General features: G+C 36.9%; 1 protein-coding gene across 1 annotated transcript in view; it reads left to right on the plus strand.

Annotated features, from left to right (window-relative positions):
• The window catches only part of DAPP1 (dual adaptor of phosphotyrosine and 3-phosphoinositides 1), a 58,801-nt gene that overhangs the window by 43,083 nt on the left and 2,896 nt on the right, over nucleotides 1–12,822 (plus strand). Inside the window, exons 4-8 of the mRNA XM_074228100.1 lie at nucleotides 6,860–6,990; nucleotides 7,713–7,760; nucleotides 9,595–9,657; nucleotides 11,401–11,486; nucleotides 12,616–12,703. Of these exons, the coding sequence (XP_074084201.1) occupies nucleotides 6,860–6,990; nucleotides 7,713–7,760; nucleotides 9,595–9,657; nucleotides 11,401–11,486; nucleotides 12,616–12,703 (416 nt within the window). The remainder of the gene's footprint in view (nucleotides 1–6,859; nucleotides 6,991–7,712; nucleotides 7,761–9,594; nucleotides 9,658–11,400; nucleotides 11,487–12,615; nucleotides 12,704–12,822) is intronic.

Consider the following 12,822-nt stretch of genomic DNA (forward strand, 5'->3'; position numbering starts at 1 on the left):
TCAGAGGAGTGAAATCACTTGTCCAAGGTCACAGCACAAATTAGTGGCAGAACCATTGAATTCAGATTTCCTGAATCACAATTCATTGCCCTTTCCACCATATGATAGTGTTTTTCCATTCATATAGAACTATGAAAAAAATACTAACAAAAAAGCCTAATGCAGTAATTGGCCATCATTACCATTGATCAATTCAATATTACTTTTGAAACCAAGGACAACAATTAAACGGTGGACAATTTTGTTTCTCGAAGCAATAATCTAAGGGCAGAGCAGTGGTGTAATGGATGGAGCACTCCCTAGAGTCAGGAGGATCTAAGTTCAAATATAGCCTCAGATACTAACTGGGAAACCCTGGGACAATTATTTAATTTTAGGTGCCTCAAAAAAAAAAGGAGTGATAGTCTGTAAATATTTGTATTTTACAATAGTGGTATCATTCTCAAAGAGAAAAGGGGGGACAGCATTAAACTATGCATGAGCATCCCTGTGAGCTATATATAGACTTGGAAAACTACATGTTCATATTATCTGTTTTATTGTATTTTTATTTTATTGAATATTCCTCAATTTAGTTTTAATCTGATTTAGCAGGGAGTATTGCAACAATAATGCCACCCATGTGTTTATACCCCTGCTGTACAGAACCCTAAGACATTCAAGGAAACCAGCTCTCATGACCCAGTGTTCCACCAGCCCACTCAGTCATTCAATTCAGTAATTATCTAAGTTTATAATCTATGGTCTGTAGACCCCCAAGAAAACTCTAGAAAGATTTCAGGACATCTGAAAACTTAGATGGGAACTAATTTCTAACTGAAATTGAGCATCTCCTTCCACTATGAATGATGTAGGTAGGAGAATGATGGTAAAGGGTTAACTGAATCGGTAAAAAAATATTCACACATTTATTTTTAACTGTAATCTTCATTATTCATATTTTCTCCATCACTTTCTCAGGCTTAGATAATTAAAAATACCTTAATAAATCATTTTACAGTCTTTGCTTATTTCCAAGATGTAAATGCTCACAGTGAAAGTGGATCAACTGTCCCTCCCTCGTCGATACAAACTTGCTCTAGAACACAGCCAGATGTAGGCAACAAGAACAACATTTTGAGAAAGGATGCATCCATTAGACTGCCAAAAGGGCCCATCACACACACACACACACACACACACACACACACACACACACGAGAGAGAGAGAGAGAGAGAGAGAGAGAGAGAGAGAGAGAGAGAGTTAAGAAACTCTACTCTAAAAACTGTACCTCTTATTGAGTAATTCTGAAACCAAATTTAACTTCAGAGGTATCTTGTAGAAGTGGGGCAGAAATGAAGTAATACCTGTAGCCATATTTCCTAAGCAACTAGTCCCTTATTCCTCTTTGTAACCCTTCTCCCATCCCCGGTCAACTCTTGCCCCTTATCTGTGGGCCCCAAAGCCATCTTGGTCTGACTAGATGGTAAACTGAAGTCTCCTCGTCTGGGTCTGGCACTCTAATTCCTCTTTCCAAAACATAAGAGACCTCATTGAGCTAGTTGTGTTCCCCCAGGCAGGTTCCAACAGTCAGATTAAGAAAACCTCTCCTCTGAGGTCACAGAAATGAGAAGTTGTACAATGAGTTGGCTCATCTGTCATTTTTTTATCTAAACTAGATCAGTTGATAGTTTGCTCTCAGTTTATAATCCACTTCTCAGAAGCAGAAAGTTCATTCATACTTCTTTTATTGAGCTAAATTATGAATAGTTTAGGGGAAAAGTTTTAGAATCCACTCTGGGGATGAGGACAGTCAAAGCTGAAGTCCTGGAGGAGCTTAGGGACATCTGGGGCTGTCCTGGTCCAGGTCTTCAGGGCTGTGAACAAAGGGTGATCTGTCAAAGTCCTTCCCAAGTTTAAACCTCATCCATAGAGGGACTTATTTATTCATTCATTCATTCATCAAACACTTATTGAGTTCCTACTATGTACAAGATATTAGGTATTACAATGATGAATAAGACACTATCCCTATCCTTTATAATCTAGTAGGAGATAATCCCATTTACACAAAGATCTAAAGTTTCAATGCATTTTGGGGGCAGGAGGATCATCATATTAATTGATGCTACCATTATGGTCATATTTTTCAATCTGTTTTAGGAATTCCTGGCTTGTCCCTTTACTACTGTTTCTTTTTTTTGAAGGTCACTAGCACCATGCCAGTCACTCAAGTCTTGATTTTCCCTCCACAATATTTTTGGTATCTCTCTCCTTCTCCAGACTCATATGCCCACCACCCTTAATTTTGACCTTAGCCACATCTTATCTGAACTATCCAATCTAATTGATTTCCATGCTTCAATCTCACCCTCTCCAGTTCTCCTCCAAACAGTAATCTAGTTCATCTTAAAGTATGTCTGGACAAATCATTTCCTATGCAGGAAGCTTCAATTGTTTCCCATTGCCACTAAAATAAAATACAACTTCCTCAATTTGTTATTTAATTTTTAAATTACATTTTCTACATTATGAATTTGAAAAATGTGAACAAATATGAATGTTTCCACACTCAAAGAAGAGAAAAAAATGATTGTTATGTGATTTGGGAATCTCTATGATAGTTTTTTTAAGTACATATTAAACTAAATGCATTAAAAACAACAGAATCCTACTTATCTGCATTCCCTTCTGAACTTCCTTCTCTACTCTTGTGTATTTTTAAATGTTTCATTGATGATCTTTTTCTTTTTTTAATCACATCACCCTTTCAAAAATCCATGATTGTAATCAGTAGCTATAGCAGAGCCAAAAAAATGGCACATCATTTTCCAACATGCTTTTCTTCTAGACTTCATAACTCACCCTCAGCATCTTGTAAGATAACATCTGTAACACAGATCTCTAGTATTCCCACACTCCTGTACCCCACTTCCTCCCTCTGATTGGAAAGGGTGGAGGGTGGAAATCAGAGCTCCTCCTAGTTCTCCACCCTTTAAGGAGGGTATCCAGGGTAGTCACCTCATCATTTCCCAAGCCCACTACAGTATTTCATCATGCCCTTGCTCCTGGTACCCCTTCCCCGACCCTTCTTTTTGCCTTTTTATGTGACATTTTCCCCCAACAGATTGTGAATTTCTTGAGAAAAACTTTTTTTTGCTTTTATTTATATACTCATTGCTTAGGACAGAATACAAAAGTCACTTAACAAATATTTATTTAGGGGTGGCTAGGTGGCACAGTGAATAGAGCACCAGCCTTGGAGTCAGGGTTCAAATCCAACCTCAGACACTTAATAATTACCTAGCTGTGTGGCCTTGGGCAAGCCACTTAACCCCATTGCCTTGAAAAAAAAATCCAAAAAAAATTTATTTATTTATTTACCACATTTATTGGCATTTATTTATTTATTTCACTCTGTATCTCTTTTTCCTTTCTACTAAGAGCTAAAAAGTATAGAAGATTCTATACTCTGTATTTTAGGCACAAGGCTGCCAGAAACAATACTTATTAATTTTTATTTAATTCTAACAATTTCTGCTCAGAGAGAAATAGCTACCTATGCCAACGAAAAACTAACACAACCTATTCTGAAGTTAAAATTCAAGACATTCTAGAAAATAGACAAAATTCCACATTCAAGACACAGATTCAAAGTTGAGCAAACAGTTTGCTTCATCAAACAGAGCAAGTCAGATTACTTTTAGTATACCCATGAAACATCATATTCCTAAAACCAAGATGGAGGTATTCTATCAAAAGGGATAATAAACTTCCTTCTGGAACTCATGGGATGGGGAAAAAAAATAAATCATTTTTTCCCACTTAAGATATTGTTTCAGAAATAGTATTTCTCATTCAGGAGTGGCCAAGGTGATTAAACTAAAAAAAATCATCCTAATAATTTAATGTGTAGCCTAAAGAAAAAATGTCCTCCAATGTTTCCATAGAGGCATCCTTCATCATTAGTTTTTGGAAGTCATGATAAGTCACAGCTTTTATTGAGTCTTAAGTCTTGGGGGCAGCTAGGTGGTGCAGTGGATAGAGCACCGGCCCTGGAGTCAGGAGGACCCGAGTTCAAATCCGACCTCAGACACTTAATAATTACCTAGCTGTGTGGCCTTGGGCAAGCCACTTAACCCCATTGCCTTGTAAAAAAAAAAAAAAGAATCTTAAGTCTTTTGGCATTGCTTTACAATATTAGATTACAATATTGAGGCATTCTCTGCATTGTCTCCTGGTTCTACTCGCTTGATGCTGCACCACTTTGCTCTATCCACTATACCACCTAACCACCCCCAATTTGTTTTTTTTTGGGGGGGGTTAGGTTTTTTTTTGCAAGGCAAATGGGGTTAAGTGGCTTGCCCAAGGCCATACAGCTAGGTAATTATTAAGTGTCTGAACCCAGGTACTCCTGACTCCACTGTGCCACCTAGCTGCCCCCCCTGATTTGTTTTTAATATGATATTTTGCAACTAGATTATGTATCCATTTGGATTTTATAGGGTTATGTGTTATGAGAGCATGATCTAAATCTAATTTTTTTCAGGTTTTCATCAGATTTTGTTGGATATGAATCCTTATCCTGGTTGTTAGTATGCTTAGTTTATTGAACACTGTGCTATTACACTGCCTTACTTCTGTTGAATTGACCAACTTTCCTAATTTTTGGTCAGTACTAAATAATTTACTGCTTAGATATATAATGTGAGATGCTAGATCTCACTTTTTTTTTCATTATTCTCCTTGAGATTCTTGACCTATTTATCTTCCTGATTTGTTAAGTTTTGATTTTGCTTTGGGACATCAATTGGTGTGACAATGACTCTATAAATTTATTTAGACAGTATTCTTATTTTTAGTATATTGGCATGAACCAATCATGATCTTTTCTTATATATCTTAGTTGGTGAATATTCCTAACAATAACACCAATAATAGTAACAACATTTATAATGCCTACTATGTCCTAGGCATCTACTAAGTCCTTTATAAATATAATCACAATTAATTCTCACAACCACCCTGGGAAGTAGATGGTATTATCTCCATTTTATAATTGGTGAAACTGAAGTGAATGGAAGTTATATGATTGGTCTAAGTTCACACAGCTAAAATGAGGCCAGCTTTGAACTCATCTTCCTGACTCTAAGCTCAGAACTTTGTTCTATACTACTTACCTAATATCTGACTTTCCAATATTTTATAAATTTTGCAATTTTGGCAATGGAATTTTTATCTCTTCTTGGATTTTGCTGATAATACACAGAAAGGCTAATGATTTTCATAAGCTAATCATATGTTCTACTACTATTATTTTAACATGTCCTGAAATTATTCATTGTTTTAATTAGCTTTGGTTGAATCTCTAAATCAGAGGATTCTTCGCCTTTTGGACAGTCTGGTTAAACTTATAATGAAGCTCATTGATTGACTGAGATCTGGGTCTATAGGTGATAGTTTTGAAAGTTAAAAGAAGGGCCAGAATTAAAGTCATCTCTTTTGAGGATTTCTTCTCAGTTTTTGCACTCTATGACATTCTCCTTCCTTTTCAAATGAAACACACCAGTAGCAGTTTCTTCACTGGAATCATAACTTTGGCCTCCAATGAATTTTTCATGATTCAGTCCAGACTTTTCACAGTTGGCTAAAGTAATCTTCCAAAGTCATAGATTTGAGGACTTCCTTCCTCAAAACTTTCAGGAGGTCCCTCTAATCTAGTCTAATCAAACAAACAACAAGTTTTATTAATAGCTCTTAATAAAAAAAAAAAGATAAAACCCCCCCCAGCATTCCTTCCCTCGAGGAGCTCACAATCTAATGAGATGACATTCAAACAAATATGTACATTGAAGATACATTCAAGCAAATTAGGGGTGATCTCAGAGAGAAAGCACCAACAGTTGAGAATGGAGGATAAGAATAGGGAAATGACTTGAAAATGGGACCATTTAAACCAAGGCTTGAAGAAATGAAGAAATACAAACTCCTTAGCTAAATATTTAAGACCCCTTCTCACCCACCCACAATCTGACTCCCCCTACATTTCTAACAGTATCCTGACCTTATTTTATTTTACATTCCAAACAAACAAGACTTTCCAGAATCCAACACCGCAACTCTTATCCCACTCCATCCTCAAACTTAGAATGCAGAATCCCCATTTCTGGGATTTCAGAATCCTTGTCTTCTTTCAAAACTCAGTTCAAGGGTCACATCATCTGTGAGGGACCCTGAGCAGCCACATCTCTTGCATGGAATTGGTAACTAATTAATGATAATAATAATAATAATAATAATAATAATAATAATAGCATTTATACAGCATTTGAAAATTTACAAAGGGCTTCACAAATATTATCTCACTTATCTTTTTATTCACCATCCTAGGAGGCAGGAGCTATTATTATCCTCATTTTTACAGATGGAAGAAATGAGGCAGAGATTAAGTAATTTGCCTGGGTCAAATAGCTAGTAAGCATCTGATGAAGGGTTTGCTCTCTAGCTCCCTAGCTACTGCACCATCTAGATGCCTATGGGGTTTTCCTGCAAGTTAAAATTAAGAGAAAAATCAGATAGATATGATGTCCATACTTATTTCACGTTCACTTGATCAAAGCAAATGTACTTAGTGACGAGATGAGAGGGGAGTCGAGGGAAGAGGGCATTGATGTATGATTTAACTGATCAGAGATTAATACATAATGTATTAAAGTTCTTATTATAAAACTGAAATGAAGTCAGAGCACTGCAATAAATACTTCTGAAATACATTGATATTTTCTCTATTCAATTTCAGCAAAATCCTCAAGAAAGCCTGTCCTTTGACTTTGTGTTTCTGGTAAAGTTGCATGAATCTGTATTTTCCTTTCAATTCAGGCACCTTGATTGTTCTGAAACATCCCTACCCGTGCCAAGTGGAAGAGCCATCCATCTACGAATCGGTCAGGGTTCACACAGCAATGCAGACAGGAAGAACAGAGAGTGACCTGGTGCCTACGGCTCCTTCAGTGAGTAACTATCATGTTTGCTTCTACCAATAGAATGATGGATAGTTGATGGTCCATGGGTCTGCTGTAGAATAACCACATGATATGGTTTACTCTTACTCTCCTGTTTTATTGGTATTTGAAATAACTTTACAAAAAAGATAGTTATCTATATAGGAAGAGAAAATAGAAAACCCTGAAACATTGTTGTGCCTAACTGGATTCTATGCACTTCTACTCATTTCAGCAAATTGGCTAAAATTAAGTTGCTATTACTAAATCCTGTTCATTATGAAGCAGGAGCTAGGGCTCACCAGGCTGCCTGGCCTTCTGTCCAATCTACACTGGCAATCCCCATCCTTTCTCTCTCTCTCTCTCTCTCTCTCTCTCTCTCCTTCACTGCAGAATTCTGGTTTTATAAGAAGCATCAAAACAATTGGTGGATGTGATTGCTAAAGCATTTTTGATCTCTGAAAAAATGTGAAGCATCCAAGAAGTGATAGAGAACTCAGTCTGACAATTCCCAGAAGGAAAAGGCAAGACTCAAAATGTGCGTGAGGCACATTTTAAGATCAAGAGACTATGATTCAAAGCGATCATGGCATCTCATGATGTACAGATAATTTCTGAGGTCTTAGAAGAGAATAGGTTAATGAACTAGAGAAAAATCCAATACTCCTTTAGAGTAGAGGTAATGCAGTATGGAACCTCCTGTTTCACTAGTTTCTTGCTTTTTTTCCTAGCTGGGCACCAAAGAAGGATACCTAACGAAACAAGGGGGACTAGTGAAGGTAAGTGACACCCAAAAAGGAAAATTAGCAAATGGTATAGCATCTACCTGAACTCCTAAACTTGACATGACTCTGTCCTTGGAAGTATTCAATGGGCAATTTTTGTTTTCAATTTCAATGGAATTTAATGGAAAGAATTATTCTTTTCTGGGTGACAAATTATACGAGCATATATGTGTACAAATAATCTATATTATATCATATAAATATATTATTTATTACATAATATATAATAGCATATGATATATGATGTATTATCTATAACTACATAATATATATATTTAAATACACACATGTCTATACTTGTATGAGTCAATGTTTCAGACAATGTAGCGAACGCATTTCTAGAAGGAGTTGTTTTTTCTTTTTAAATAGGAGTTCCCTATAACAATGGAATCACAGATTTGGTCCAAAATAAATTAATTGATTGATTAGTTGATGGAAGCACCTCATCAGTGCACTGTGATAGCTAATTATTCAAAACTTGTTTGTCCTTCTGAAGAGGAAAGTGACTTCAGAGTTCCAAGATAAATACCTACAAAGAGGTTTATAATTTACAAGCAGGCTGCTTCATAACAGGCTCCTTGACAGGGAGGGTGGCAAATTGATTCTTAAAAAACTTCTAGAAAGCTCCTTCTGTCTTATTTTTTACAATAAAAGTGGTAGAAATTTAGTACCTTTAAAAAGAGGTTTCAAATCCCAGTAGGTTCATTTGGCCATGGCAGCTTGTCTAAGAAATACCAGAAAGCATTTTTAATATAATACTGAATTAGCATACTTGATTGTTCTCATTTTGTGGTCTTGTCCTTTTCAGTGTTCCGCCTTGATGTCCCAAGAAAATATCTGTGGACGAGTAATTAACTCGTTTTGTCTGATTTGAAATGAAGGACATGAATTACTTCCTAGGAACTGTTCTGTGTGAAATTGAAAAGATTTCTCTTTTATGGGTTACCTAGTCAAGAACATCTTACAGAATGAAAACAGTTCAAAATCAAAGGCAGAACCAGGTCTAGATTCTGGCCCACCTCCCACAAGTTGCTCTTTTTTACTGTGATTTTCTTAGAAAAGAGGTGGGGGTGGGGGAAATTATGCCTTTAATTTTTATGCAATATTTCAATACCACTTCCTATGTAATACAACATAAAATGTCTCTACTTGAGCTACTTTGAGATTAAAAGTAGCTTGTATTTTAAAAACTTATTAGTTCATGCTTTTAAATTCAACAATTTCTTTTTGAAAAGAAATTTCAATGCTTATTCAACACTGAATCACCTTTCTTCATTGATCTGAGCAAATTATCTAAAATTTTGCATATTGACTTTTTTGGTTATGTTGACCATTACAGATTTACTAGATGGTTGGTTGGGAGAATCAGCGATTCGATTTGTGTGGGTTTTCGATCCATGAGTAACAAACAACAATTGCAGCAGTTTCTCCCATGGGATACTAAGTCAGAAAAATAGTCGTTATGTAGTGCCTACTAATGGCATTTGTAGTAAGGAAATATGCTCAAGGTTTATGAGAGGGAATACAATGTGTCCTTTTTTCTAAACTGCGCAATTTCATACCTTTTATTTACATTGTGTCTTCCTAAAAGCACGTACACTAGTGGGGGCTCATAAGCCATGGGTTTGAGTGATTTGAACCGGGGGGTGACTTTGTTTTATGGAAATTTAGTCTGCAGTGCTATACAATAAGTGATTCTTATAAAAGATTCTTTAGTCCTGTGCTAGATTTTTTTTTTTAACAAAGAAAATACTTTAGTTCAAATATTGTTTTTATTTTTATTGAAAACCTATACATTTTCTTTTCTCATCTTCCCTCCTTGCCCTAGACTTGGAAAACCAGGTGGTTCACTTTGCATAGGAATGAACTGAAATACTTCAAGGATCAAATGGTGAGTATCAGATTGCAATGTAGTATCAAATTTTTTTTAAAGAAGAAAACAGGATCTCTGAAATCCCTTAAATTCATATTATTCTGTTGAGCAGAGTTGGTCAACAAAAAACATAGTGTTTTTAGCCTATTATTTAAGGACAAAATGAAGCATCATGGGAATTATAAACAGAGGGCATCTTAGTCTAATCTAACATCCAACCCAATTCTTTCATTTTATAGGTTAACAGTATATTATGAGATAATATTTGTGAAATCACAGTGCCTGATTGTGTTTGCTCTCTTCTCTTTTCCCCTCCCTCCTTTGTTAATGTTCAGTTGTTTCAGTTCTGTCCAACTTTTTGACTCTATTTGGGGTTTTCATGGCAAAGGTATTGAAGGTTTACTATTTCTTTTTTCCTGTTCATTGTATAGATGAGAAAACTGAGGCAAACAGCGTTAAGTGACTTACCCAGGGGTCACACAGCTAGTAAGCATCTGAGACCAGAACTGAACTCTAGCCATGCTGCCTGCTACCTAGGTTTCTAGGCCAAGTGACTTGTCCAAACAGGAAATGGAGGGGGCAGGGTTGAAACTCAGACCTCAACCCCAAGTCAAAACTTATGAGGCTTTTTCCTGAGACTATCCAAAGTCCTGGGTGCATTCTCTGGTCCCGCTACTAACTTGAATGTTTTTTCCTTGGGCAAGAAGCTTCACATCTCTGGGCTTGTTTCTCCATTTGTAAAATGGGGGAGTTGGACTAGATCGCCTCTGAAATCCCTTTCTACTCTAGATCTTATTATGTCTAATCTCCCATTTCTTCAATTGTAACTCAATGGTAACAGCTCCTCTTTCTACTTCACGAGATTTGGGGAAAGAGAACATGAGAACCAACATATTGGAAGCTCTAAGGTGCTAGGTTGCAAAGCTATTAAATGTAAAGCATTGAGTTACCATTTATTCAATTCATAACCTATAGCTACTTCATTTCTCCCTTCTCCCCCCAGAAGGCAGAAACCTGGAATGTCACACCTGGAAGAGTCTGAGTCCATCTTGCTCACTTTATTGATCAGATACTTTCTACAGCAAACCTTTTCTGATACCCCAACCTGTCTTGTTGACTCCTTCCTCAAATTATCCTGCATATGATAATCTGATTACATGTTGTATTCCCACTGCCCCCACATATTCAGAAGTTCCTTGAAGGCAGGGACTTTTTCTTCCGTGTGTGTGTGTGTGTGTGTGTGTGTGTGTGTGTGTGTGTGTGTGTGTGTGTGTGTTTTGCATGTGTAATGCCTGGTTTTACAGACTTGGGCTGGATTCAGTTAGATGAGGAAATGGAAGCTCAAATGGATTCATAAACTTGGGTTGGATGAAGAATCTGAGACTCAAAAATATTCAGGTGACAACAGTTAACAGGTAGAACCCTAGAACCCAAGTCTCCTGTTTACCATTCTCCTTCCATTAGATACACGTTACCTGCATCAAAAGCAGGGAAGAAAATGTGGCTGTCTCTAAGATGTAATAACCCTTCCATATGAAATTGAAGTGGGAACTCCAAATCCATCTCTCTTTGATGCTCAGGGGCTTGAGCATCTAAAAACCTTTAGCATGTGATTCTTTCAAATATAACGTATTTTCTTATTTCAGTGCTCCTTGGTGGAAATAAAAGTTGTCACACATCTTGGGAAGGGCTATTGGAGTTATGAGCAATGGACAGGCTCCAGGAGTCTTCACATTCAAACATGATTATCTTATTTTCCAGACACCAGAGCCAATTCGGACACTAGATCTAACAGAATGCTCGGCTGTACAGTTTGATTACACACAGGAAAGAGTCAACTGTTTCTGGTAAATTGTGATATAGATTAAATTCTTACCCTTCCCTTTTTCCTGAAAGAGACTAAAAGACCGAAGACTATGCATCATCTCAACATGTTGAAAGATTTGTAACTCAGCGGCCAAAATATGGAGACCAGGAGACCCTATGACAATAATCAGGAAGGGCATTCTAGTGTTCTTTTAACTACATACCCAACATTTCCCCTGCTAACACAATGAACAATTCCTATTGGCATCCCATTCCCTCAAAGACACACTTAACCAGGCTCCAGACTGCTTTTTAAAAATCCCAACCTTGCCTTCCAGCACTTTCTACGTCCTTCTTACCTTCACTCTTTAGACTCAAATTGTTCCACCATGAAATCTTTTCTGACCTTCCACAGACATCAATTACTATTTCTCCTACCCAATCACTTTGCTTTAACCACCTGTTTTATATTTATTTAAATGTGAATGCTATTTCTACCCCACCCCCATATAAACTTTCATTTTTATTGTTGCATTCCCATGTGCCTTGCAAAATAGTAGGCATTTAATAAATGCTTGATTGCTTCCAATTACAGAGACAGTAGTACAGGTGTAGATAAAAGCCAGAGCCAGGTTTGTAAATCAAATTACGTTGACCTTGCAACCAAGGAGATAGACAAGTGAACTGCCTGTTCTTTAAATAGATCAAGTGAGCTGGTTGATTTTCTCTTGGGGCTGAGGCCTTCATATATAAAGGACGATACTTTATCATACCAGATGAACACAAATAGAGGCTTCTGAAGGGGAATGCTGACTTTGGTAGTCTTTTGGCAAACCACAGGCAATACCTTTCTTTTGGTTTACTCTTCCAATCAACATTTCATATTAGATGGATGGCAAGGTCACAATGCCCATCCTATGGTAGCCTAGACTTCTCATCTCTGAATTCTTATTAGACAAGAACGCGGCTGCCACAATTACAGAAATTTGAGCAGTTCTGCCTCCCCTCCTCAAGGAATTGCTTCCTAGATCTCAGTCCTTCCAAACCCAACTGATCCTTTTACCAAGTACTTTTCTTCAAGAAAAAATGGGGGCGGGGGGCTGGAGATGGAATGGGGCAAGAAAGATGTTCTGCTATATCTAAATTGTTCCTTTTTCCCTTCCCCCACAGTTTAGTATTTCCATATAGGACTTTTTATTTATGCGCAAAAACAGGAGTAGAAGCAGATGAATGGATTAAGATACTCCGATGGAAAATGGTAATTAAGACCCACTACTATCCTTAGCTCTTTTAAATATGTTTTATTTCTTTCAAACCCCATCTGTACTTTTTTTCAAACTAACATAAGGAAATGGATCACCAGCAGTCTGACCTCTG

This window comes from Macrotis lagotis, chromosome 3 (genome assembly GCF_037893015.1).
Source record: "Macrotis lagotis isolate mMagLag1 chromosome 3, bilby.v1.9.chrom.fasta, whole genome shotgun sequence".
Lineage (NCBI taxonomy): Eukaryota > Metazoa > Chordata > Mammalia > Peramelemorphia > Peramelidae > Macrotis > Macrotis lagotis.